Raw genomic sequence first — 26018 nt, 5'->3', positions numbered from 1 at the left:
CTTTTCCATTTTCATATTCCTCCTCGTCCCTTATGAAATAACTTTCTGCTTCACATTCCGCGATTCCGTCTCTCCATCTCTCAACGCTCTCTCTTCTACCGAATCCCCTCCTTGTTTAACTCCATAGCTTCAAAAATCCCTTCCCTGGACCTATTTTCCTCCGCCACTAGTTACAAAGCCACCTTAAAATTCCATCTCAATAATTCACCATTGTCTAATCAATAGTGCCCCTTCTTATGTTTAAAAATTTTTTTTCTGTTAGTTTTTATTTACTGTGCCATTATTTGTTACCTTTTAGGTATTATTTAGTTAAGGAACAGCCAATGTAAAAGCCTTTGTGCCGTTTTTGGTGATGAAATAAATAAAATAAATATGATCTTCTCCTTTAGTTCCTTGTCTTACTAAGTAGCATCTTGTATCCTCCAATCTGTAGGTTGCCAATTTGGATGGAACTGACCGCAGAGAGGTAATCAGTGACTATTTGCCCCACGTCTTTGGCTTGGCGCTCCTTGGTGATTTCCTGTACTGGACGGACTGGCAGCGTCGAAGCATAGATCGTGTTCACAAGTTGACGGGTCAGCAGCGCGAAGTGATAGTCGAGCAGCTGCCCAACGTGATGGGATTGAAGGCGGTGGGTTTGGCTGGTGGCGCTGCTGCTGCCGCCGCTTCTGTTGCCAACAGCAAGAACCCTTGTGCTGGAGAAAAGAATGGGGGATGCAGCCACTTATGCCTTAACAGGCCTCATGACTATGTCTGCGCCTGTCAGATTGGTGAGTCACCCACCTAGAAGGTTTTGCTTCAATAATTTCAGCTGAATCATAGTATATCAGTAGATATGGTGGAAGTTTTTCAGTATAATTAAATAATAAAGGATCATAGTGTCCAAAAAAAAAGCAAGTAAGGAACCTGATTAAGCTCTTGCCTCATTTTCAGTGTACTATATTGGCAATTAGATACTGCATTTCACATGAGTGATAAAGTGTGATGATTGTAGATTCACTCTTTTCATAATTATCTTGGCCATATGAGCCTTTAGGCGGAACACTATCAATTTTTGTATGTATTTGGTTTATCACTAATAATTTGTATTTGATCACCGCTTGTCTTGGACAAAAGATATATCATACTGAGTGAGGAGAAATATTATTTTCTCCAGTGGACTATTACATCTTTCCTTTCCACGTGTTACAGTGTCATTCATTCCTTCGTTTATTCTAATCTGTTCCATGGGATTTTATCTTTTAATTTGTATTAGAATTATCTTACAATCACCAATTGGTACAGCGGTAATAGAAGAATTTCTAATGTGTCAATTCTAAATCTTCCTTTTTTCATAATTTCTCATATAAGTAGTCACTTTGATTCATATTTATAATCGTTATTAAACTTAAATCCTTCTATTTCAGGATATGAGCTGATATCTGATAATAAAACATGTGTAGTTCCTGAAGCATTCTTGCTATTTTCAAGAAAAGAAAATATCTGTCGTATCAGCATAGAAAACACCAACAATGATATGATAATTCCTGTGACTGGAGTAAAAGATGCCAGGTAATTGCTAGCTGAATGTACATAATTTTAATAGTAATGAATTTTTCTAGAGCATTATGTTTGTGAACTTTTAATTCCTAATTTATAAATATCTTGTTTTGGCATTGTTAACTAAATTGGGTTAAATGCAACTAAGTAAGCAATCATGAAATTATAATTTTTAGTATTAGTGTAATCAAGTTACATATTTAGAGAATTCTCTTTCAAGTCTATGTTATTTTGAAAATCAAATACAAATTTAAGTATTATTAATTCAATGAAAAACATTTTTTTGTTAAAAGAGTTAAGTAAATGTGGCTATATGTATTATTACATTCATATGGAGCCTTTGATATAGCCATATGTATTGAATACGTATGAGGCTTCGGGCTCATTGATACTCAATGGAAATAAGATGTATACTTCCACAATTACCTTAAGAAAAATTAACTTTTAGTGATTTCTATCTATTTTTCAATGAATATTATGTAAAACTTAATTATCCATCCTAGGCTGATATAATTTAAATCATGAATACTCCTTTTGTGGTGACAATGGCCTTTAATTTCCATGTCATCCTTCCTCTGCTCATTTTTCAAAACGTTTGATATAACCACATGTAAAACAGAAGAGACCAAATTATGTTCTAGTCAAATTTTGTCCTTTTGAGAGATATCACCTCTCATGTTTGTTAATATTTCAATTAATGAAAAACTTGTTAGTCTGGTACTTATGATAATGCAATTAGATAGTATTTGATTTTGGAAAAAATTGCTAAATGTAGTGGAAAATGTGTTTGGTAAATTTTGTTCAATGTTGCCTGTGACTTCAACATCAATCATGAAGTCCACTGTTTTCATCAATACAATTTAAGTTTTGCAATTCATCACTTCTCACAAATACTTTTGAACTCATAGGAATGTATTATTTACCTTGACTACCATTTATTCACACAGTGCCCTAGACTTTGATATTAACGACAACAGGATATACTGGTCGGACATCAAGATCAAGGCGATTACTCGGGCATTCATGAATGGATCTGAGGTTGAAAAGATAATAGAATTTGGTTTGGATTCTCCGGAAGGTATGTTTGGAATAGTTGTAGCTATTTTCAATGTTCTCGTTCATAGATATTGTGATACCCATGCTCTCCATAATCATTTTACAGGCATGGCTGTGGATTGGGTTGCTCACAACATCTACTGGGCTGATACAGGCAGCAAGAGAATCGAAGTGGCTCGCCTTGATGGCACATCTCGGCGGGCACTTGTCTGGGAATCTTTGGAAGAGCCGAGGAGCATTGTTCTTGATCCTCAAGAAGGGTGAGTACGCTCTACTCCCTTTAATTTGCAATCCTAAAACTTGAATTTGTTACAATTCCCTCGTGGAATTTAGGGGTTATTTTTGACTCTAAGCTGCTCTTCCGGGAGCACATTAAATCCATTTCCATCCACGCTATGCCTTTGGTGGGAATGATGTATTGCCGCAGTGAGGTGTTGGATTTAATTGCTCTACCCACCTTCTTCCTTTCCTATGTCTCTCCGGTCCTAGAATACTGCAGCCAAATCTGGTATACGGCCCCACCTTCTTCATTAAAGCTCCTAGAACGCCCTTTGAATTTTTTCCTTTCTATTGTCCGCTACTGCCACTTGCCTTTTTGTAACTTCTCCCTCAATAAGATTAGATCCTCTCTTAGCATTGCTACTTTAGCGGATTGCTGTATCCTCAATGACCGGAGACTCTTCTTAAATACCATTAATGGCAAATACAGATAATCTGACCTTCTTTCTTTTTTTCCGCTTCGTGTTCCTTTGTGCGCGACGAGTTCGAGTGACCTATTTCATTGTTTCACCCCCTGCCTTTCTGTCTCTAAACGTTCTTTCTGTTCAGACTTCCTTCTTCCATTAACTCCTATGCCAAATGTGTTCCAAATTATGATCCTTTTTTTCATCCCTCATCCATCTTGCACCATCACTATCGTAATTTTCCCGCTATTCCTCACACCACCAAATGAAATTTACTATTCTTTGTTATTTATTTGTAAATACTGTTGAATATTTTTTGCTCATTATTGGTTACGTTGCTTAATATTATTAAATTGTTTCTCACGTTATTTTAGTCCTCTGTAATTAGCCTTGTGCTGTTTTTGGACTGGATTAAATAAATAAATTATTTAACCCCTTCCTATTCAACTTATTTTCTGAATATCTGAATCAAAGTTAGCGAACCCTCTTCCTATTAGAACATTGAAAAAACAGCTATAGCTTCTTGTATAAAATTATTTCATGAAATATGAGTTCTTTATATACATTTAGGATGTTTTAACATTTTTAAACTTTCAAAATATAATTTTTATATTGTTCCCCTAAATAGTGCTAAAACTATGAAAATCTGATGACGAACTACACTTGTTATTGCGTAATTTGGCATCAGAAGTTCATGATGAGCTAGACTCATTATTTCAGTGCTAGGAGTTAATTTGTGATATAAATATGTAGTGGCTTTGAGCCTTGTGTTAATACTTCTTTGGTGCAGTTAATGCTTTTCTATGTTCAAAATACATAAATGATTTTTTATGCTGGGTTATACTGTTTTGCAAATTGCCATTGACTATGATATTTGCATGCTTTCCTAAAAAAAATCTGAAAAAAATTAATTTCTATTTGAAAAAAATATCAAACTCTTTGGAAGGCTCCCCACTATCACATCCATGTGATACAATCCCCCTCCACCTCTCCATTCTCACTACAGAAATTCTGTCCAACTAGGTACTTTTTGATCCTATCCTGTAAATATAAGCCATTTAAGTTGTGTTCACCAGTTCTATTCATGGATGTCTATTTGATCAATCTTAATGTGGTTCAGGACCTTGCTTCAGCTAATATGTTAAAGCCAGTATGTTTGAAAATCTGACGGGGGCAATTGGAAATTAGAAGGGTAATTGTGGGGATTGAAGGTTGTATGCATAAAACAAGCCAACAAGTAAACTAGTAGGTCCTTTTGTACTCAGAGATATTTATGAAATGCCTGCGGTATAATTATATTCATAGTAAACTTATTAAATATCGTATTTCTTTTAGGTACATGTACTGGACAGATTGGAAGAGGAATTCTCGCTACGAAAAAACGCAGATGGAGGGCCGCATTGAGAAGTCAGCTATGGATGGTTCGAGGAGAATACTACTGATTGGTACTTATGGTCGTGCAAATGGTCTTACCATTGACTTTGTTGAGAGGCGTCTCTATTGGACAGAGTTTGATGCTCCAGCAATAGAAAGCTCTGATCTCAATGGTCATAATCGAGTTCAGTTGGTCACCAAAGACATGAATCGTCCATATGGCCTCACCCAATATCAGGTAATGTTTACTCTTTGATGAGATTTTCTTGATAGCTTGCTAGTTGCTTGCCATTAATGAGTTTCATATATATCTTGTGTGATATGCGGCACGATGTGGTGGAAAATCTTAATATTAGTAAAGATAGACATTGCAATATTTCCACTGGATTTATTTTATCACATCACATATGATTGTTACAAACAACATTATCAAGTGCATGATATGCCTTAGTGTACTTCCTTATGTACATCTTAGTGCTTAAGGGGAGAGGGTAATATGGAGGATGGGGTTTGAGTGTTGATATGTGGGGATATTGAAGGTTTAGGGAGAAAGGGTCGTTTTTTAGGGTCTCGTGAGAGCAGTGAGGGGGGAGATAGATTCAAGGGTGGGGGTTCCATCCACGCCTTCACTGTCTTCCTTAAAGGACTCCATCCAGACAACTACAATGCTAAAGGAAGACAGTGAAGGCAGTACCCTCACCCTATGACCTTTCTTGATGATTTTGTGTTTCTAGTTTTAGTTTTAATGTCATCCTTTTGATGAATGAAAAAGTTATCAATAATTTAAATGGTAGAGGTTTAAGTTTCATTTATTCCATTCTATGATTTCTCTTATTTTGGTTTGTGTTATATTTCTGCTTGTTTTTGCTTTGTAAGCTGCTCACTATATTGCTGAATTTAAAATGTATACTTTTCAGTTTGATTCTTGAGGGTGCAGTTATTGAACTTTTTTTATAATGCATTGTTTTCTGCTCCACAGGATTACATTTATTGGACTGATTGGTACACGGGAGATATAGAAAGAGCCAACAAAACCTCTGGTGATAATCGCACAAAGATACATAGCAAGCTGGAGTATATAACAGACATCCTTGTGTTTCACAATTCGCGCCAATCCGGATGGAACCACTGCGCACTGAACAATGGAGGTTGCTCCGATCTATGCCTTGCACTGCCTACGCCTCACTCATCATCTTTATCTGGACGGCAGTTTAATGACTCTTCATCCATCTCACCAGAGGAGTCTCGTGTCTGTGCCTGTCCCACCCATTATACACTTGACACCGATAAGAAAACATGTTTGCGTAAGTATTTCGAAAGGAATGGCTTTTTCCACCTCTTAGAATATAATCATTAAACTTCATGAAAAGTATTGAGCTTATAGATGGTTGGGCAATATCAGTACCTCAATGCAGTCTTTGTTATTGGTTTAATACAATGCTGTTAGAAGTTTATTTATTAGCATTTTATTTTGCTTATTTTTTGCGGAATAATCTTTTTAAGCTTATAAATTTTAATGCTATTTTTTATTATCCTATATTTATTCACATGGTGTTATTGTGATGATAAATAGAATTTTTCTCATCCTTACATTTTAAATTCATGCATACATTTTCTGTTTTTACTTCTGATGCATATTGAGAGCTATGGTTGTGCTTTGAAAATTTTTGAGGGTTCCATTTCCTTTAGTTAATTGTGATACTAATTTTAATATGTAAATATTAAGAGTTGTTTATTGATTTTATTTTTATTTTTATAAACTTGGGAAAATGATATCTGGCCATTATACCTATTTTTGGCTTATAGTTTTACTCACTGTAGATGAAATTTCATCTAGATTTGTGAAATTGACTCAATTCATTCTGTATTTAATATCTTTTTTAAACGTATATATGATCCACTCTTATACAATCTTTTTTATTTAAGGCTTAATAATAGGTAATCACTATTAAGATGATAATTTCATATCAAAACTGAGATCAAAATGTATGGCATGTGTGCCATTGATGCTTAAAATTTGTGCCTTACCAAACCTCCTAATGTAAAGTATTTCATGATTTTGAATCAATTTTTGTAGTAGTAATTTTTATCTTGGCTCTCTTCCTGACAGCACCAAAGTCATTCCTGCTCTTCAGTCAGAAGAATGTCATAACAAGGCTGACAGTTTCATCGAATGAATGCCCCGATACAGTCCTACCCATCCCGGGCCTCAAGAATGTGCGTGCCATCGAGTTTGACCCCACCACACGCTCTGTCTTATGGGTTGATGGACGTACGCAAGCCATTCGCCGTGCCATGGAGACGAGTGCCGCACGATCCGTGCTTTCGCATTATGACTCTCATAATTCGTTTGGATTGCCTACGTCCCATCACTCGTCAGTCTACCTGTCTGTCATCGTCCCAAGCCCTTCGTCCTCATTGGACTCCCATGGTGCCAGTGGATCCACGGGTAACCATTACCATCCGCATGACCTTGCCTTTGACCCCTACTCACGACTTCTCTATTGGTCTTGTGCTGTGTCAGATGCTATCAATGTCACAAGACTCAATGGATCTTCCGTGGGCATTGTGGTCAAGGGTGACCGAGAGAAACCAAGGAATATTGCATTGCATCCAGAAAGAGGGTGAGTCTCATTCTTGAAATCAAATGAGAAATTTGAAATCTTTATTTACTTGTAGAATTAAGAGGTTTGGTTCAGTCCTTCAGTTCTTGGTTTCACATGTTCTTGAACTTTGAGTGAGAATCGGAGCTGAAGCAATGAAGGTTAATTTATGGTAGGATTGTGAAATTGTGGTTAAAAAAACTGTAATTAAAAGAGGATGCACTCTCAGCTAATCAAGTATTATTGTTATTACTCGTAGCAATATCAATTTATGAAGTTTATTGCATTAATTGTTATACAACTAGTAAATCATGTTGTTTCTAATTTAAAATGCCAATGTCTGCATCTGTAATAGGGCAACGTGCATGCTTCATCGTGCTAATTTGAAAAAAGTAGTTTTCCTCTAGAATTGATTATCATTGTAATCTGTTCTAATGAAAACCTATTTCTATAATATTGAATATATTACTTCAAAAGGTTGATGTTTTGGACTGATGTTGGGTCACAACCAAAAATCATCCGTGCCCAAATGGATGGCCGCCAGGAAAGGAAAGTGATTGTCTCAGACAATCTGGAGACGATAACATCATTGGCTGTTGACCGTGAGGATGACCTGCTATTTTGGGCACAGCCAAAGAAAATTGAAACATCTGCACTGAATGGGAAACAGAGGTAGGTGACTAACTAGGACGTGAAAAAAAACATGGCTTTATCAACAGTTTACTGAAATATGTAACTCTTTTTTGTGTTTGGACTGGAACTGGGTTTACGTAACTTTTGGTTATAATTATTTTCTTTTTCAATTTCAAGTTCAGCTTTACTGTGAAATACTCATTAAGAATTTATAGGTACTTGACTGCTTTAACCCTTTTGAGATGGTGAAGTTCTCGCCTTACGTGACTGCTCTACTGAGCCCCGATAGATTCTTCCGTCCCATCGGTACGGAGCATTTTTGCAGGACATTTGTGATAATCACAAATGTCCTGCAAAATTTCGTGGATAATCACACACTCTCAGCTCCGACCTTTTTCGACCGTTCCTAGCGGGGACTCCGCATTTTCTCGGACTCCGAGGGTAGTCAGGCTCCCTCCTTTTGGGGTTTATAACCCTACCAGCGGCATTGGTTTGTGGTGAATCATGCTTTGTTTATATAAATTAGGTATGTGGATAATTGTTGCTTGGATGTAAATTGCAGACTACGAATTGAATTCCTCGTTTTATTCTGAGAATTGTCAAATTTTGAATGAAGCTCTACCGTCAATATTAATGCATTTAATGCAGCAACAATTTCCAAGTTGATGTTTATACTGAAATTGAGTTATAAGTTAATATTTACAGCAGAATTTTGTTTAAAAATTGTAAATGCTGCTCATAAGACAAATAATTCAATTATTTGTTTATATTTTTTGAGAAAGGAACAAATATCTATATCGCAAAATGACTGGATAAACAATTGTATGACCGCAGTCCGTTACTGCTAAGAGGGGTAATGTAAGACGAGGGGTCAGGGTACTTGCGCCCAGATTTAGAGGGTACGGCCTAAGCCCCGCAGTGTTGGGTCCTGAAACAAAGACATCGTACACCTGCGACCGTCATAAAAGGGGGAGAGCTTGGAAACGTATAAATATTCGGCATTCATTCACCTGCATAAGAAAATCTCGGATGGAAATATACGGCTTTCGTCTCCCATGTCAAGAAATGTCCAAATGCATATTTACGTCTTTAGTAGGGAAAAGTTTAATAATTTAACATGATATGTGCGCAATCATTTGATACAAATGTATAGTTCAGTTATATCTCAAATATTTAAAATTTCAAACAATATTATTGGAATTTACCATCACTTACATGTATAAAAGGCATGTGGAAGTGTGAACTGAGTTTTCTCTCTCCCTTGTCTATTTCATTTGCTAATAATTTTCCTCAATTGTATATTTCATTTATTGCAAGTATACTCAAAAGCAATTAGCTTTAAGTTGGTGGTATTTTATTTGAATGCAGAAAGTGAAAAAAAATCATTTCTGTTCATTGGAAAAAAAATGTGAAGTACATGTTTGTGGTGTGTAAACCAGTTCCACTATCAAGCCATCTTCTCAGAGCGAACTTTGGGATGGGTTTTACTGAACAAGAGCAATCGGGAGATCCGGGTTCAAATCCCGGCTAAGTCAAATATTTTGTCATGGCAAACTTCATCCTTTGGTGTATTTAACTTTGCAACCAGCCATGTGACTGCGTACAAAGTCACTTGTTCCTGCAGTGCTTTGAAATTCGTCATTGCAGACCAGGAACAAAATAAGGGTTTTTCACCCCGACAGTGGCTTAGTAAGCAAGACCCTTGCCACATGAGCCACAGTGTGGACTTGCAACGTCAATATCTTGTTCGGTAAAACCCATCCCGAGGTTCGCTCTGAGAAAATGGCTTGGTGGTGTAGCTGGTTAACACGCCTGACCGGCAATCGGGAGATCCGGATTCGAATCCCGGCTAAGTCAAATATTTTTTCATTGCGAACTTCATCCTTCGGTGTAATGGAGTATAATTTATTTTAATTTGTTTGATATGATTTCAGAAAATTCCTGGTGGATACCAATGTGCAGCTGGTTGGTAGTATTGGTGTGGTCGGTAATTACCTTTACTATTTGGATCGAGATCAACAACTAATTGAGCGGGTAAACAAATACACAGGCTTGGAGAGGCAGAAACTGAAGGAGAGGGTGCCTCATCTCACCGATCTCCTTGCAGTTCACTTTCCCAATACCAGGGTAAGTACTTGGATTTGAATTTGGAGTTATGATGATATCCACTGAGAATAAACTTGAACTGTTTTCATGAGTAGTGAAGAAGTCATGGGAGCATTCTTGTCTCTCAATTAAGTACTGTAAATTAACTGAATCAAGATTAGGTAAAGGTAACAATACTTAATAAATTGGTATTTTACAGCGTTTCTTTGTGGAATTTGCTGAACATTTGGAATGAATAACGTAAACTTTGTTTTTCCAATAGAATTTTTTATTAAATCACGATCATGGTTTCGATGGTCAACATCATCTTGTGGTCACACTATCTTTTTCCGCACCAGAAGATGATATTAGCAATCAAAACCATGGTTGTGATTTAATTGATTTAATAAAAACTTCTTTGGAAAAAAAGTTTATACTTTTCAAAAAAAGTAACCATACTTGTGATTATAATAGCTTATCACTCAAAAAGGATCAGTTTCTATGGTTACATTCCAAACAAATTGTATCCAGTGTATCAATGTGGATTGAAATTTATCTATTCAGTGTTAGTGGTAATAAAGGATATTTTATTTTTTTTGCCTTTAAAGTTAAAAAAAGTCTAGGACTCTGGTATCATGAGTGCAAGTATCGTTTGAGAAAATGGATTGGTTTTTTTTTTAATATTCAACCTCTCCAATGCTGTAAGCAGAATTTCAAGCATTGAAATGCTGTGATTTGAATTTGAATCTTGGAAAATAATAAATATATCTATACTCCGAAGGTTCTTTTGTCTGACACTGTGTTCCTCACCTCCGTAATTCTTCTCGCTCTGAAGTAATGTCTGCCGTATCATTGGTCCCACTATCCTCCCGTAGGAATTTCCACGATATTTCCTTCATTTACATTGCCTTAAATGGCGAGTTCCGATCCTCAGAAATACTGCCTTTCTTTTCACTCCACATTCCCACCTGCTCCTTCCGTAATAACCACCTACTACACCAACCTAAATTCCGTCTTTCTCTCTCTCAGAGATCACTTTTTTACAGACTCCCCACCTCCTTCAATGCCTTTTCGAGTAATCACCCTTCCCTGGATCTTTCAATGCCCATAAGATTATTCAAGAGGCACCTTCGAAAAGCCATCTTCTGAAACCCTTTTTTTTCTTTTTTATATCCTTTTATAGTTTACATTTGTTAAAGCTGCAGATTTTATGTTTTGTATTCAATGTAAAGGCCATTTTGGCTGTGTTTGAAGAATTTAACCCTTTTAGTGCTATCCTTCTTCCCAGGGTACAGTCGAAAAATGCGGAGGGTATTTTAAGCAAATGTAGCAACTAGGAAAAATAAACATTATATAGTTAATTTTTTAGATATCTTTAAACGTTTTTTTTTAATTTATGAGTTTAAATTGGACAATAATCACAACATATTTATGCGTTTACTGACATATAAGTTTTTTTTATTTCAATGTACTCAAATTTAACAACAGTAACGTAAAAGCCGATATATCGGCGTGCCGCACTTTTCAGCCGAGCGGTAAAAGCCAATATATTTCGGCGTGCCGCACTAAAAGGGTTAATAAATAAATAAATGAATAATGTGGCTAACCAAATGATTTTCTCTCTTTAGTACCTGGACAACCATCGCTGTAGCCAAAACAATGGTGGATGCTCGCACTTGTGTTATACTGTGAAGCCTGAAGAGCAAGATCCAGATAACGCCGATGACGATGGCATTGATGGAGGGAGGCTGGACATGTCGTCCAAGAGGAAGTTGAAGAGGAAGCCGAATGACATGGGTGAAGTGCACTGCGCCTGCCCCGAGGGATTGATCCTTCATGATGATCAGAGGAACTGCAAGCCTGGGCCTGCGTGTGAACGGGACTATTTCTTCTGTGGTGCTGGGAGAGAATGTGTTCCCATCAGTTACAGGTGCGATGGGAAGGTTGACTGCATCGACGGGAGTGATGAGAAAGGCTGTCCTCAGTGCAGAGCTGATCAGTTCCGCTGTCATGCTGGCAGTTGCATTGGTAAGGATTATTTTCTAGCATTTTAACCTTCCGTCGGACGCAATATAGGAATTGCTGAGTTCAGGCATGATGTGTATAACAGGCACAGATGCAGTGGCGCCGACTCCATGGGGCCTGAGGGGGCCCAAGCCCCCTCAAAAATTTGTTATGGGTGTGAGGAAAAAATGTGTCAGGCTAGTCGTTTTTCCCCGGGGTGTCCAGATATCAAGATTCGAGTTATCAGCGATCTAATGTTGATCATATGGCTCTTCTAAAATGCTTAAAAACTTAAAACTCACTACTTATAAAATTTCTCGGGGCAAGATCCCCAGTTTGGGCCCCCCCAATATTTTTTGTTAGTCGGCATCCCTGTACAGATGTGAAAAAAACATTATTAACTCTTCGCATGGCCCAGTGGTACACTTAAAAAGTTTAAAGCACCATTATAAGTTTAAATAAACACTTAAATGATGTCTTATTTGATGTGCATATACCCCTTTACACACCATCATGTGGCCCCGGATGGATCCAGCAAGATACGATTTAACATGTTGTTTAGGCTATTAAGTATTTTGATATGTATTGCATTTTAGTATGTGAATTCTATAAGAGCAGTGTTTTTTAGCTTGCTAACTTATTTATCTATTAATGCTTTGCAGCATTTTGCTTTATTGCGTCATTATTTTGTTTAACTATGCTGAATAATCCACCACTGATCTGTCGGCATAAATTCCAAAAGCAAAAGGCTGCATAGAGAATGTCAAAACAAAAAGCTACTCTAAGTGCCAAGGGTCTATGCCGCCTAGTGGCACAGAGAAATACAATAACACTCGCGTTGTGCCTGTCAGATCCATTGCACCCAACGGAAGGTTAGTGCCATTTTCTTCCTCATGGAAAAGTGTATCCAGTGTATGAAATGAACGTGGATTAAAATTTGTCCATCAATGTTAGTAATATTAAAGGATATTTTTTTTGTTTTACTTTTTCTTGTCATTAAAGCAAAACTATTGTTTGCACTCCAAAATTATGAAATATTTTTCAGAAAAAATTGTATTTTAAACCTAGGAAATGTGGTATGGAAAAAGTAAAGTAAATGCCTGAAATCCCGAATATGAGATGAAATTTGTGAAGAAAATTTTATACTGAATAAATCCCATTCCTTTCATTTAAATTACGCTGTACTATTTCATTGTGTAAAATACACTAGCCAATAAGAAGGTAATTTATGTGAAAATCAAATATTTATATGTTACTGACCCATAACAATTTTTTTGTTGATAACTGATTTAGGCACATATATCATAAAGGAAATAGGAAAATAAGATGAGCCTACTGGAAAATTGGAAAAAATATATTACTTGTAGGTGTTTTATCCCAGTAGCATCAATCATGTATATGTTCTTATGTATTCTGTGACAAGGAGTCACAATTTTTTAAAATTCTTACGTATTTCAAATTGAACTAGTCCTTCAGGCCAAATAATAAATTACCCTGTTTTCATCCATTTTTTTGCTCTGTAATATACCTACTTTCATCGCTACCTACAGGTAGTGATTTGTCTTGTGATCTGTCAGTTTTTATATTTTTTTGTTTTCTCAAACAAATGAATTGTATACATTGGATGTTGGGAGGGGTTAAACATCCTCTTACTTATAACAATATTACGTTGCTGGTTTTGGTTATTTTTGTACTTTCTATCATAGCAAGGATTTTGATAGGCATAATTTAGTTAATATTTTAATTGTATTTAGTTTTATAATTCATCTATGTTTTACTGATTCAATAATTATTCTAACTTTATTGGAATGGTTATTTATTCCTATTTAAATTTACTTTACTGGTAAGAGATGTGTTGGTATTTTCTTTAAAAGCGAGCTAATCGACCTAAAATCATCAACTGTGGCTTTATATTGTAGAGTGGCACATTTTTGAGTATGTGGTGTGAACACTGTTATAACTGATTGACGGCCATGTTCTTTCTCTTGCAGATAATGCATTGGTCTGCGATGGCTTGCCCCAGTGCCCAGATGGAGATGATGAAGTAATGTGCTGCAAGATTGGTGAATTTAGGTGTTTGACAACAGGCACTTGCGTTTCCCAAGCCGTAGTGTGTGACAGGATGGATGACTGTGCTGATGGCAGTGATGAAGCTCCCCCTGCATGTGGGGACAGGGGCAGGGGAGATGACTCTGTGCGGCCTGCAGTGATACCAGCATCGCCAACGCACCATGACGATGGCTCTCAGGGGCAGGGAGTGTATGTTGCTGCTGTCCTAGTTGCAGCTGCATTGGTGGCCGTTGTGGTGGCCCTCGTGTACCTCTGCCGCCGACGTAGCCAGAGGCACCAGCACCTTCGACGTTGTGAACGGCACCATCCAGGAATGCCCGTTTTTGGTGTTGATGCCTTCCAGCAGCTCGGTGTTGGGGATGGCATGTCGGCAGCCGACCCTCTCGCCCCCAAGCCATCTCAGGCCGTCATAGCTGCTGCCATGCGGCGGCATCCCAAGACAAAGCCGCCCATCCACCCGGGGTCCTTGCGTCCCGGGATGGATGCTGTCCACATGTCGAACCTTGGGATGGGCTACGAGAGGGGGCACGTCACGGGGGCATCGAGCTCTGGATCCAGTGCTACGGCCCCTCCATATCCGAGGGAAACCTTGAACCCACCGCCGAGCCCTGTGACGACCGATGCGAGGTCCTCATCCCGCTGCTGCTCGACGGGGGTTGGAAGTGGGGATGGCCCAACGCGGAGGCCTTACCGCCACTACCGTGCCATAAACCAGCCCCCCCCGCCCACCCCTTGCAGTACAGATGTCTGTGACGAGTCAGACTCGTGCGCTGCCGGGGGGATGGGCATGATGTCATCGTACCCCTCCCCGAGGAGGCCCCCAGCCGGCTCGGAGTACGACAGCGACCCCTTCCCCCCGCCGCCCACGCCACGGTCGCATTGTCACAGTGGGCATAGTCAGAGTGAAGATTACTCCTGCCCCCCATCGCCCTCAACTGAAAGGTCCTACTTTCAGCCTCTCCCTCCGCCCCCTTCCCCCGTCCCAGCCCACCATATTCATCAGCCCCGCTGTGATTGCTGACGCGGGGCTTCCCGTCCCTACCACGGAGTCGGGACGTGTCCCAGAACATGTTGGAGCACGTATACCGTCGTGGACTCTCTTTCCGAGTAGGGACGGCTGGAGGCGGGAGAATATGGAGAAGTGTGGAGCAGGATTTGCGCATGCCATGCTCTTATTCCCCAGAGTTGTGGCGTAGGTGTACAGATGTATTTTTTCTTAGCTTCATCAAATGTTGTACATATATTTCAGATGTGCTTCGCTCTGTTTTATTTTTTTTTTCTTGAAGAAGAAGGGGGACCACTCTTTTGCGTGTAGATCGACTTTTTTTCAAGTAAAATCGTGTGTATAATATATATTTTTGTTTGGTTTGTGCTTTAAGGGAAAGATCTCTGTTATGGCGAGGAAGTGGTGTTTTCATGTGAATACTTTAATGAGATGTTATTGCTATGGGGTAGCTTTGGAGAAATTTTTCTATACAAATGATGTGCAGCTTGAGACTAAGCTGGATGTGACTGCTCTTTTGGGAAGCTTTTTAGTGTAAACGATCCCTGCGCAAAGTGTGTATGGCCCGACTGCGACTCATTGTGATAAGATATTGAGCCAGTTTAACTCTTAGTTTCTGTCCTAAGATGGAGAAAGTAATGTTTGTTGGCTGCTGTTTTTACTTGCATGTTGAATGTTTACGATGCGCGTATTCAAACTTCAGAGACCTTGACCAAGCCTTTCACTAATCACTCCTCTATTCAAATTTATGAATTACTTTGGCCTTAAATAAAAGCAGTTGTCAATGAAGATACTTCGGACACTGCATGTACATAGATGCCACATCTCTGTGATCCTTTTGAAGCTTAGCAAGGGAACATTTTAGGGTTCAAAAGACGTAATGCCTTATTCCATACATATTATAGTACAAGTGATTCTGGAGATCATGAGGTGTTCTTCAGAGGGAATTGAAAATCTTGCCAATTGTTGTGTGTTTTATCATCTGAACTGAGAGCTTGGTGTCTGAATGTGTGTTTCTGAAAATCAGTCAACTTGCACACAATCATTTTTTTGTGAATACTTTATATTGGTATGCATGTTTGTGCTTGAGTGAGTGATTGAGTGAAATCGTATACTTGACTGTACATAACTACCAGTCCGGAGAATAATGGTGGACTAAAAATTGTTCGGTTGTTTTTATACTGTCCCATCCTTTGATGCCGAAGGATTTGTTGGCTGATGTAACTGATGGGAGACTTTGTGCCTTAGCTGAAAGGCATTCATTTCAATGATGCTGACCATATCATAGAATGTTGTTTGACATAATGCTGGTGCTTTGATGTTAGAAGTGCTAACCATGGCTGTTGAAATGCAAACTTTTACTAATTTTTTTAGTAAGGCACTGTATGTTTGCTATCATATGTTTCCGTGGAATGTATATTTTCCCTATCATTTCCAGCATTTTTGACCGGTAAAAACTTACCGTTCCTGTTCTTTTCATGATTTTTTTGGACCCCACACAAAAATGAGAATCTGTAATTTCCTTCTGCTGTGTTTCAGGGGCAATAACAGGACAAAATTCATGAATGAAAGTAATGGAGTTCTGCTGGGGCATTTTTATCATCTTTATTATCATTTATTATCATGTTAAAACATATATCTTCCTGCTGGAAATTTTTAATCTACCTTTTTACAATGTTATTTAGTACATGCCACATTAATATCAAATTTAAAGAATCAGTTTGATTGGTACTTAAAAATTCAAAGGTGGTGAAAAGATAATATTTCTCTGCACATGTTTGTTTGCCACCTATTATGAAATTTTAGCTTCAATTACATCTTCACTTAAGAGCTTTACTTTTGGTGAAATATTCTTGAAATTTTCCAATATTTAATCCTTTGTTATATATTAAATAATTTTTATAATTATATTTCTTATCAAATTTGTGTAAAATCAATCTACACGAAATCCCTACTGTGCAAATTTTTTAATGCTTTATTTATTTGCGAGAATAAGACTATTGATGAATGGGAAGCTTTTTTTATGGAATGAGCATTATTAATGTATTTTATGTACATTTTTAGGTTAATATCTGCTGATTGTTTTTTGCTAAAATGATCATAAGTGATTATTTTATGCCCTACACCTCAGGTTCACTAGATTTTGCAGAATTTTATGATCTGCAAGTATCCTATTTGTATTTCATGAAGTTATGGTTTGTATATAAATGATTATGTTAGAATATAAAAGAATGGCACAATTTAATCTCTCTTTCATTATTATACTGTATCTTTTTTTGTTGGTAGTATGTTCTTGAGTCTTCAATAAGCATCAAATAGTTTACGCCCTACTGAGTCGACCAAACTATGCAATTTGATCTTGACCATTTGCTGATGTTACTCAAGTCGCTCATTGGTGTTACAAATTACACATCAAAAAGATCTTCCTTAGCTGTAATTTTGGAAAATTGGGTGGTTTCCTTCATCAAAGAAAACAAAAGGCATTGATTGCAATTCGTTACCCACCATTAGTGTATTCATAATATACAATTTTTTGGTTTAAGATATCCCAGTTAGACGAATGGCAATGGTCAATTTTAACGGTATTTAAAAAAGGCCAGATTGGCGCCCATGCGATGCCACTCCACGTGACGTCACAGGGACCTGGTTTCTATACGAGTAGATAGGAGTTTTACATCGTCTGAGATTACCAATGCCTGCATGAGGCACAGAGCTCAGGGAAAAATCTCTTAATATTCACGTATTAAAACTGCCGAAGATCGGAAAGTTTCCTTCATTTGATAAGGTATTAATAATCCTTTTTTAAGCCAAGTGCTACCTGCTAGCAGTGTACTCTGCTACCTGCTTACAGCCTACATCGTATCAGCGCTCAAAGCCTCGCCCCAAGGTCACCTCACACGGCGACAGCTGGAACCAGAATGACGTCATACGGTGTTTTCCCAGCATTCATACTTAGCCGTTGAGTTTTCGTGCGCTTGAAAATTTTCATTTTTCAATTAATCGTGAAAAATGTATATGGTCATTTAAAAATCCAAAAGTATGAAATACGTACTCCAGAAGTAATAATCTTTCCATTTAGGTAATAAAAAATAATTGGAAACCCCTGGGGGGGTTTATGGGATAAACCCCCCCCCCCAGAGCTCGGAGAAATTTTTAAGTTTAATCCATTTTACTTATTTTGATCAAAATTTCCTATAGAATAGTGCTAGTATTTATCAAATACCCCTTAGAAATCCATAAAACTCGCCATTTTCAACCATTATTCTTAAAATTTTTCTGGAGGAGGGCACCCAAAACTCCTGCTTACCCTTGCGGGTATGCAATACACCCACAACTCCAAGTATTAGTTGCGCCTAAAACCCCCCCTAGCCTTAATTCCTAGCTGCGCCCCTGGATTCTATTACTCAGGTCCACTGAATACTTCAGCTTCTTTGCCAAAAGCTGCTACTACTGTTGTTCGCGAAATACTGCAAATTAATTTTCCTGCCTCCAGATGAAATGCAAAGATGTCATACATCGACGAGCCAATAAAAGATAATGTGGGTGATTTGATTTCTAATTTTTTTCCAGATTTCCCGTGAATCCATGTTTTCAATCACCTCACCGTTTTGGGGTCGTGAAAATGAAATAGAGTTTCAAAAAATGTTAATTACTTGGTCTATTCCACCGACTTATTTGGTGCATATCGACCTCTTTCAACGCTCCCGTGTAATATTCGAGAGGAAAATACACGAATCATTCACACGGAAGAAAATGCTTTCTTGGAAATAACGTGGGAATGTTGAAACCGGTCGTCGTGTAACAAATATGGTGTGTGGAATGGACAGTTGTCAATATGTATTCATTTAACCATGAGCAAAAGCCACATACAATACATATAATTGAAGATAATAATAATTATTATTATTAGCTCTAGGTACAAGAGCACCAATTTTACAAAGGGTGAGATTGAGGTAATGAACGTACTATTGAAAATAACAACAGATTTAAGCAATTGTGAAAAAATAAAATCATTGAAAATTAAATATAAACATTCAATCAAAAATATGTCATATAAAATAAACCTAAGCGAAAAATACAATAATTAACAAAATTACACAATCCTTTCAGTGTAAACATAACGAAAAACAGAAACAGCTAAACAACTGAAGAAAGAAATTTTTTAAACATTTGCAAATCAAGATTTATAATTAAAGGCATTTTAATTATAAATGAAGCTGTTATAAATCAGTAAAGAATATCGCCGCTGAATCTTTTTAGTATAAACTAAGACGAAAAGCAGATAGTGGTTTATAGATATAGGTTATGTATTCGTAAATTTTATTCACGGCTCTATGTACGGTCAGTCGAGTAAGACAGAGTCGATTAGAGACCGATAGGTAGCTCTCCTTGATCACCGGCGCTTCCACACGGCCAACGAAAGAAAGTTTCCGTCATTGTCGTCAAAAAAGACAGCCTCACTCACCATACGGAGAGTAGAGCTAAGGATTTGGAGTTGTGGTAAACCATTTAAGGTGTTCTTACGAGCGTGATTGCTTACGAAATGCCTTCATGTTTTCCAAATAGGCCGATCGGTTTTTCTGGTCGCGATCAGTTGTAGAGCTAAAAAAAATATTATCGCCATTGTGACGCAGACACATGTATTTATTAAGTTCATGTCGAGTATAACAAATCGAATTAATGCCTGGAGAAATGAATCACTCGTAATATTCCACTGAATATATTGATTAAAACCGGTCTCACTGTCACTACGCCATTCACAAGGTAGGGGAAACCGGGGTAATACCGTACGGCGGGGAAATACCGTGCACCATAACTTTAGATCAGCTGAGGCATAGATCTTTTATACAGAAAGATCTATGCGCTGAGGTATCTAGTGAGCGCTGGGAAATGCTACTGCATAGCGGAAAGAAAGCGAAACCGATAAAGGCAATCTGGGATCTTCTGCCTTTACGCACGTGTATGTGACGAACGTTTTTCTGTTTTGTCAACTTTTCTTATAATTTTAAAGACGAACTCGAACTGAGGTAAGGGAAACATGTTATTAGTGACTATATTCAAACTAGTGGATTCGAATAGCTCATATCATGGTCTATGTTTTGATTCCAAACACAAGTCCTTCAGTATTCTTATTTTAGGTTAAGGTTGAAAATGCTGCGTAATGTCGTTTTGGGGCAATAGGATAGTTGCCTTCATCAAAGAAAATGAAAGGCATTGATTGCTATTCGTTACCCACCATTAGTGTATTCATAATATACAAATCATTTGGTTTTAGAAATCCCAGTTTAGACGAATGGCAACGGTCAATTTTAACCTCATTTGAAAAAGGCCAGATTGGCGCCCATGCGATACCACTCCACGTGACGTCACAGGGACCTAATTTCTATACGAGTAGATAGGAGTTTTACATCGTCTGAGATTATCAATGCATGCATGAGGCACAGAGCTCAGGGAAACATGTCTTAATAATCAACTATTAAAACTCCCCAAGGTCGGAAAGTTTCCTTCGTTTGATAAGGTATTAATAATCCAAGCGCTAAGCGCCAAGCGCTACCAGCTAGCAGGGTATTCTACTACCTGCTAGCATCCTGCGTCGTATCAGCGCTCAAAGCCTCGCCCCAAGGTCAAATCACTTGCGGCAGTGGGAACCAGAACGACGTCACACGGAGTTTTCCCAGCATTCATACTTAGCTGTCGCGTTTTCGCGCGCTTGAAAATTTTCACTTTTCATTTAATCGCGAAAAATAGATATCATCATTTAAAAATCTAAAAGCGTGAAACACGTACTCCAGGAGTAATAATATTTCGATTCAGGCAATAAAAAATAATAGGAAACCACCCTTTCATGGATTTTCATATTTTGATGCTACAATAAAACATTTAATCGTAAATGGAAAGGATTTTCTTTAATTTCAGTTTTACGTTGGTTCACTTATATTGCAACTAAGATAGGGGGTAGGTATTACGATTTTAATTTTAATGTAAGCTAATATTCTATGTTTTACTTTTTTCGATGGTGGACTTAAACTTTAAATTCCATTCTTCATCTTTGTTTTTTTCCCCCGCAGTCTTTGCAATATCGTTCATCATCACCAGTTAGGGTCAATACCAAATTGTGCGGTATTGCCTCAGCTGGTGTACCGTATTACCCCGGCACTCAGGACTATACCGTGCAGTGTAAGGGTTTTGTAAAATAGGTGTAACATCCAAAGTAAGTTAAAAGTTCCAAATATTAAGCGAAGAATTGGTGGGAAATCGAATTTCCTTCAAAATAATATGATTGCTTCTTTCGTTGAAGTTTTCAATTGAAAGATATAAAATAAAAATGCTTAAGTGTACGCTATTACCCCGCTCTCCCCTACACACGTGTTCTTTGATTACCAGGGCAATTTTGCCGCAGTTACAGAAGTGCTAGATTTTAGATATCATATATTAGTACCTTGTGCACTTACCGTAGCAACGCTGAACCCAGTTGTACTTAACGCTTCACTATTACTGACAGGCGATGGTGGGTAGCGTAAAATGGTGGAAATCCTTCATGCTGCACAAAGAGTACGAAAAAGACTTTGCTGTTCCACAAAATTAAATATATATTATCGACCGGTTTCGATAAGGCGTACGACCAGATGATGATACGCCGTATCGAAACCGGTCGCAAATATATATATATTTTATTTTGTGGAACAGCAAAGTCTTTTTCTTACCCTTTGTGCATCTTACTGGCATGTTCAGCGATAAAAATAATGATTTTTTTATTTTTATGAATTAGAATGCGGAAATCTCAAAAATATGCTGTGAAATACATTTTAAATTCGAATAAATTACAGAAATGAGGAGGCATTGGAATACATGTACCAAATAATATTCTCTCCCTAATAATAGCAATGAGAACACTTAGTGACATGGTAATTCAAAGTCGTAAAATATACGCTATTATACGCTAAGGAACAAGAATGTATTCTCTTGTTAATTTGAAATATATTTACTGAAGGCGATTTAAATGCTGTATTTAGTATAGTTAACTCTATGACTTACTTATTCGCTGATTTCGGCCTTTTTGTCAACCCTCATACAAGGATTCCCTGTGGTGCGAAAAATTTGCTATTTTGTAGTAATGTATTGGCCGATCCCAGCCAATAAATTAAAGAAAAATAGGAAAACAGCAGTGCACTCATTCGCCAAAGTTTTGTAAGTCATCATGCCAAGAGAAAATTTTTGAATCGGAAAAGGAGGTCTTTTCTCCACGTGTTTATTTATTTTTTTAAATACCTGACACGGGTTGTTTGCTATTTTGGCAGTATTTTATACGTCGATCACAACGTATAAATTAAATTAAAATGGGAAAGCAGTGAAAACAGCCAAAATTTTGTAACTCATTATTCCTAGAGAAAAACTTGAGCAGGTTGAGCAATTCCACTATTTAGGCAGTACGTTAGAGGAAAACGGATACAGTAGTAAGGACATCAGGAAGAGAATTGCATTAGCGAAGGAGGCGTTCATGAACAGGAAGGAGCTTCTGAGAGGATCGCTATGTAAGAGTTTAAAGAAAAGGTTAGTGAAGAGTTTGATCTGGAGTGTAGCTCTCTACGGTGCGGAAACGTGGACACTGAGGAAAGAAGACGAGAGAAGATTGGAGGCATTCGAGATGTGGGTATGGAGAAGAATGGAGAGGGTGAAATTGACGGTGAGGAAAAGGAACGACGAAGTGCTGGATATGGTTGGCGAGGAGAGGCAGCTTTTAGATGAGGTACGGAGGAGACAGAATGTATGGAATGAGTTAGTGCTTAGCGGTGAGGGGATGTTGAAAATGGTGTAAGAGGGTATAATGTTAGGGAAACGAGGGAGGGGAAGGAAAAGAATAGGATTTTTAGATAGATTGAAAGGGAGTAGGCCTTACAGTGAATTAAAGAATGCAGTGCTGGAAGGAAAGGGAGGCTCCGAGATCAATTCTTGAATAATACCTTAATCGGTAGAATACTATAATGATAATTATTATTCCAAGAGATAATATTAAACCAGAAAACGAGGTCTTTTCTTAATTTGTTTATTTTTTTAAATAACTGTCAGGCATATTAGAGAATATTTTCGTATTTAATCTAGTTTTTTTTCATTACCAGTTCCAAAATTGTTTCGTAAACAGTTACTACTGCGTACAACGGTAGAGGCATTTAATGGCAAAATCAATGAGAAATGAATTTCGATACGTTTTAAATAAGCTAACAGAACGGATGCGAGGTAGTTTTAAATTGATCTTTGACTCCGCCGACCAAGACCTTCGGTAAGTCACTAGCCAACCCCACCCACCTGCCCACTTAGCAACGAACCTCTCCGAGACGTCTCACTGTGATCTCGAATATCACGTATGTCTCAGGGATGTCTCGGAGATGTAATCGTGAGATGATCAGGAATAAAAAAAAGTATTTAAACGCCATCAATGCCTTCCATACATATTGTTTGGTGAAAATCAGCAGTTTTGATGATTAAAATCACGACATTTAATATGGGTTTCTTATTTTCAAAAGGTCATCCATCGCAAAATTTGTCGCATTTTTTCGCGATGTTCCACCACCTAAAAATTATTTTTTCAATACGTCAGCCGAAAGGTATTAAAAAACACCTCCAGAAAACGTTTTTTCTTTTTGGCCCTCTCAAACATATTTTATAAAAACACGCGTTAGAAATTTTCAAATCAACGCCATATCTTCTTGTTCCGCTCAAAGTTCTTGAAAACAAATGTAAATCTGCTCCATTAAATAAGGTTTCAAATGCCGCAAACCGCATTAAAAAATATGCCTTCCTGACCGAGATATTAAAAAAAGAATGAAAATCGTATTTTCGATCTTGCCGGCCCTGGTGGGCTTCTAGCGGACTGGAAATGTGGGAAGGTTTGTCCTATTTGATCCCAAATCGCATACTCCAAGTACGGGAAAAATCCCGGAGGGGGGACTTTTCACCCTCTTATCCGGCTATGCCCTTTAAAGCATACCGTAGTACAAAGCCTCATGAGACATCTCAGAGAATATTTTTTTTGACATAGTGACATCTCAGAGAAATCTCAGAGATGTCTCTGAAGCTCTCAGAATGTCTCTGAGGGGTAACATGTGATACTCGAGACGTCTCAGAGACGTATCCGAGACGTATTTCTGCTATGTGGGTGATGCGGTGCATAGCTTAGTATAGAGTTGGAGTAGGGAAGGAGGAGCCTAGTTAGCTTCTAAAGGAATTTAGACCTATGGAAATTCTTCAGTTGGCTTCTCAAAACAGTATTTATGATGTAGTTACTCTTGATTTAGTCGTTAACTGCCGGAAAACCAGCTCAAGAAATGCGCTTGAGGTGAATGGAACGGCTAGACACGGAAGTTTAACGACCTAATAATGGAAATGCGGCTTGAAGGAATTATGTTATTCCCCGCGTTGATGGTCGTAGAGTTAGAGCAAATGTGTGAGACCTTAAAGTCGAGATATTTATCCCGGTGAAAGGAATCGAAGGATGGAGATAATGCATGAAATCGAAGGACTTTAACATTTTTTTGTGATGACATCAGTCATGCCCTAGTGTCAGCTGTTATAATGTATCCAATGGTACACCAATGTTGAAAAAGAAACAAAATTAAATACCCTTAAGAATTTAGAACTGAGATATTCAAATGAAACAGCCACGCGAATGATGCTTTTATATAATGACCTCGTTGTAAATGACAATTTGTTTTTTTATGTAATGAAGGGAATCGTATAAAATTCTTCACGTTGGCATGGAAATGGTTTACTGACTGAATTAGTTGTGAATCGACTGCATTAGCGACTGAATTAAGCAGTTGCGAAATATATCGCTGCAGCGCGCTGTTCCAACTCGTATTATCTTGAGGTTGAAATTCGCCGTGCTCGAGGCAGAAGTGAATCAGAGATTATCATTTAAATGCTGTCTTACCCGCATAGACGCGTTCTGTCCTCGCTTTTATGGAATGGAATCAATACATAAACATGAAATAATTGTCAATCAATTTATTTCTGTTAATATCATTCGAAGCGCTATCCCTATCTCTGTTTGAAAGGATGTTAATCCCCCTCACGCAGATGATGGCCAATTTTCGGATAGGTACGTTAGTTCCTAGAAATAAGTAAACGTTTAATGTATCTCCCTTTTATGCGTTGCGAAGTTCCGACCAATGTTGTTCTCAACGGAGCCACTTGCGCCAGAGATCGACCCTGTCTTAGACATAATGTCGGAATTTTCGTTTTTGCCCGCACATAAATGCATTTTTAAGCGCGTTAATCAAATTAAATGTGAATTTATATTTAATTAGTGTTTGTCGATATTCAATTCGTGTTTGTCGTTGATAGACATAGTAAGGCCAGGAGGGGACACCATTACAAAAAATGTTAGTGGGGATCTTATTGATACATAAAAATAATTATAAGTAAAAATTAAATATAAAATACATATGGGTGTGGATGATGGCTGAGCAGAGAGGAAAAACATAGACCAAAACTGAAACATTAATTTCTGGGCAAAGTCAACTTGTTCTGAAGAGATTTCATACAACAGCATATCAAATAATACACAATGATATAGTGCTGCCCCACTAACATTTATTTTACAGCTCATCAGGTACCTGATGTTGATTGCAAGCCAATAAAAATACGTAGCTGTGAAATAAATGTAAGTGGGCAGTACTATATCATTGTGCATTATTTGATATGCTATTCTACGAAATCTCTTCAGAACAAGTTGACTTTGTCCAGAAGTTAATGTTTCAGTTTTGGTCTAGACTTTTCCTCTCTGCTCAGCCATCATCCATACTCATTTATGTATTTTATATTTAATTATTACTTATAATTATTTTTATGTATCAATAAGATCCCCACTAACATTTTCTGTAATAATGTCCCCTCCTGGACTCACCATGTCTATCAAATCCTCGTTCCTATTATTGTCGTATCAATCTCGACTTCACCAGGGCGTGTCGT

General features: G+C 37.8%; 1 protein-coding gene across 1 annotated transcript in view; it reads left to right on the top strand.

Annotated features, from left to right (window-relative positions):
* LOC124161936 (low-density lipoprotein receptor-related protein 6) overlaps positions 1-17295 on the top strand; it is a 588121-nt gene extending 570826 nt beyond the window's left edge. Inside the window, exons 10-20 of the mRNA XM_046538203.1 lie at positions 434-770; positions 1407-1551; positions 2487-2617; positions 2702-2855; positions 4614-4890; positions 5632-5956; positions 6763-7276; positions 7733-7927; positions 9823-10015; positions 11602-12001; positions 13969-17295. Of these exons, the coding sequence (XP_046394159.1) occupies positions 434-770; positions 1407-1551; positions 2487-2617; positions 2702-2855; positions 4614-4890; positions 5632-5956; positions 6763-7276; positions 7733-7927; positions 9823-10015; positions 11602-12001; positions 13969-15068 (3771 nt within the window). The 3' untranslated portion in view covers positions 15069-17295. The remainder of the gene's footprint in view (positions 1-433; positions 771-1406; positions 1552-2486; positions 2618-2701; positions 2856-4613; positions 4891-5631; positions 5957-6762; positions 7277-7732; positions 7928-9822; positions 10016-11601; positions 12002-13968) is intronic.
* Positions 17296-26018: the final 8723 nt, after the last annotated feature.

The sequence above is a fragment of the Ischnura elegans genome, chromosome 7 (assembly GCF_921293095.1).
Source record: "Ischnura elegans chromosome 7, ioIscEleg1.1, whole genome shotgun sequence".
NCBI lineage: Eukaryota > Metazoa > Arthropoda > Insecta > Odonata > Coenagrionidae > Ischnura > Ischnura elegans.
This window is presented reverse-complemented; position numbering and strand designations above follow the sequence as displayed.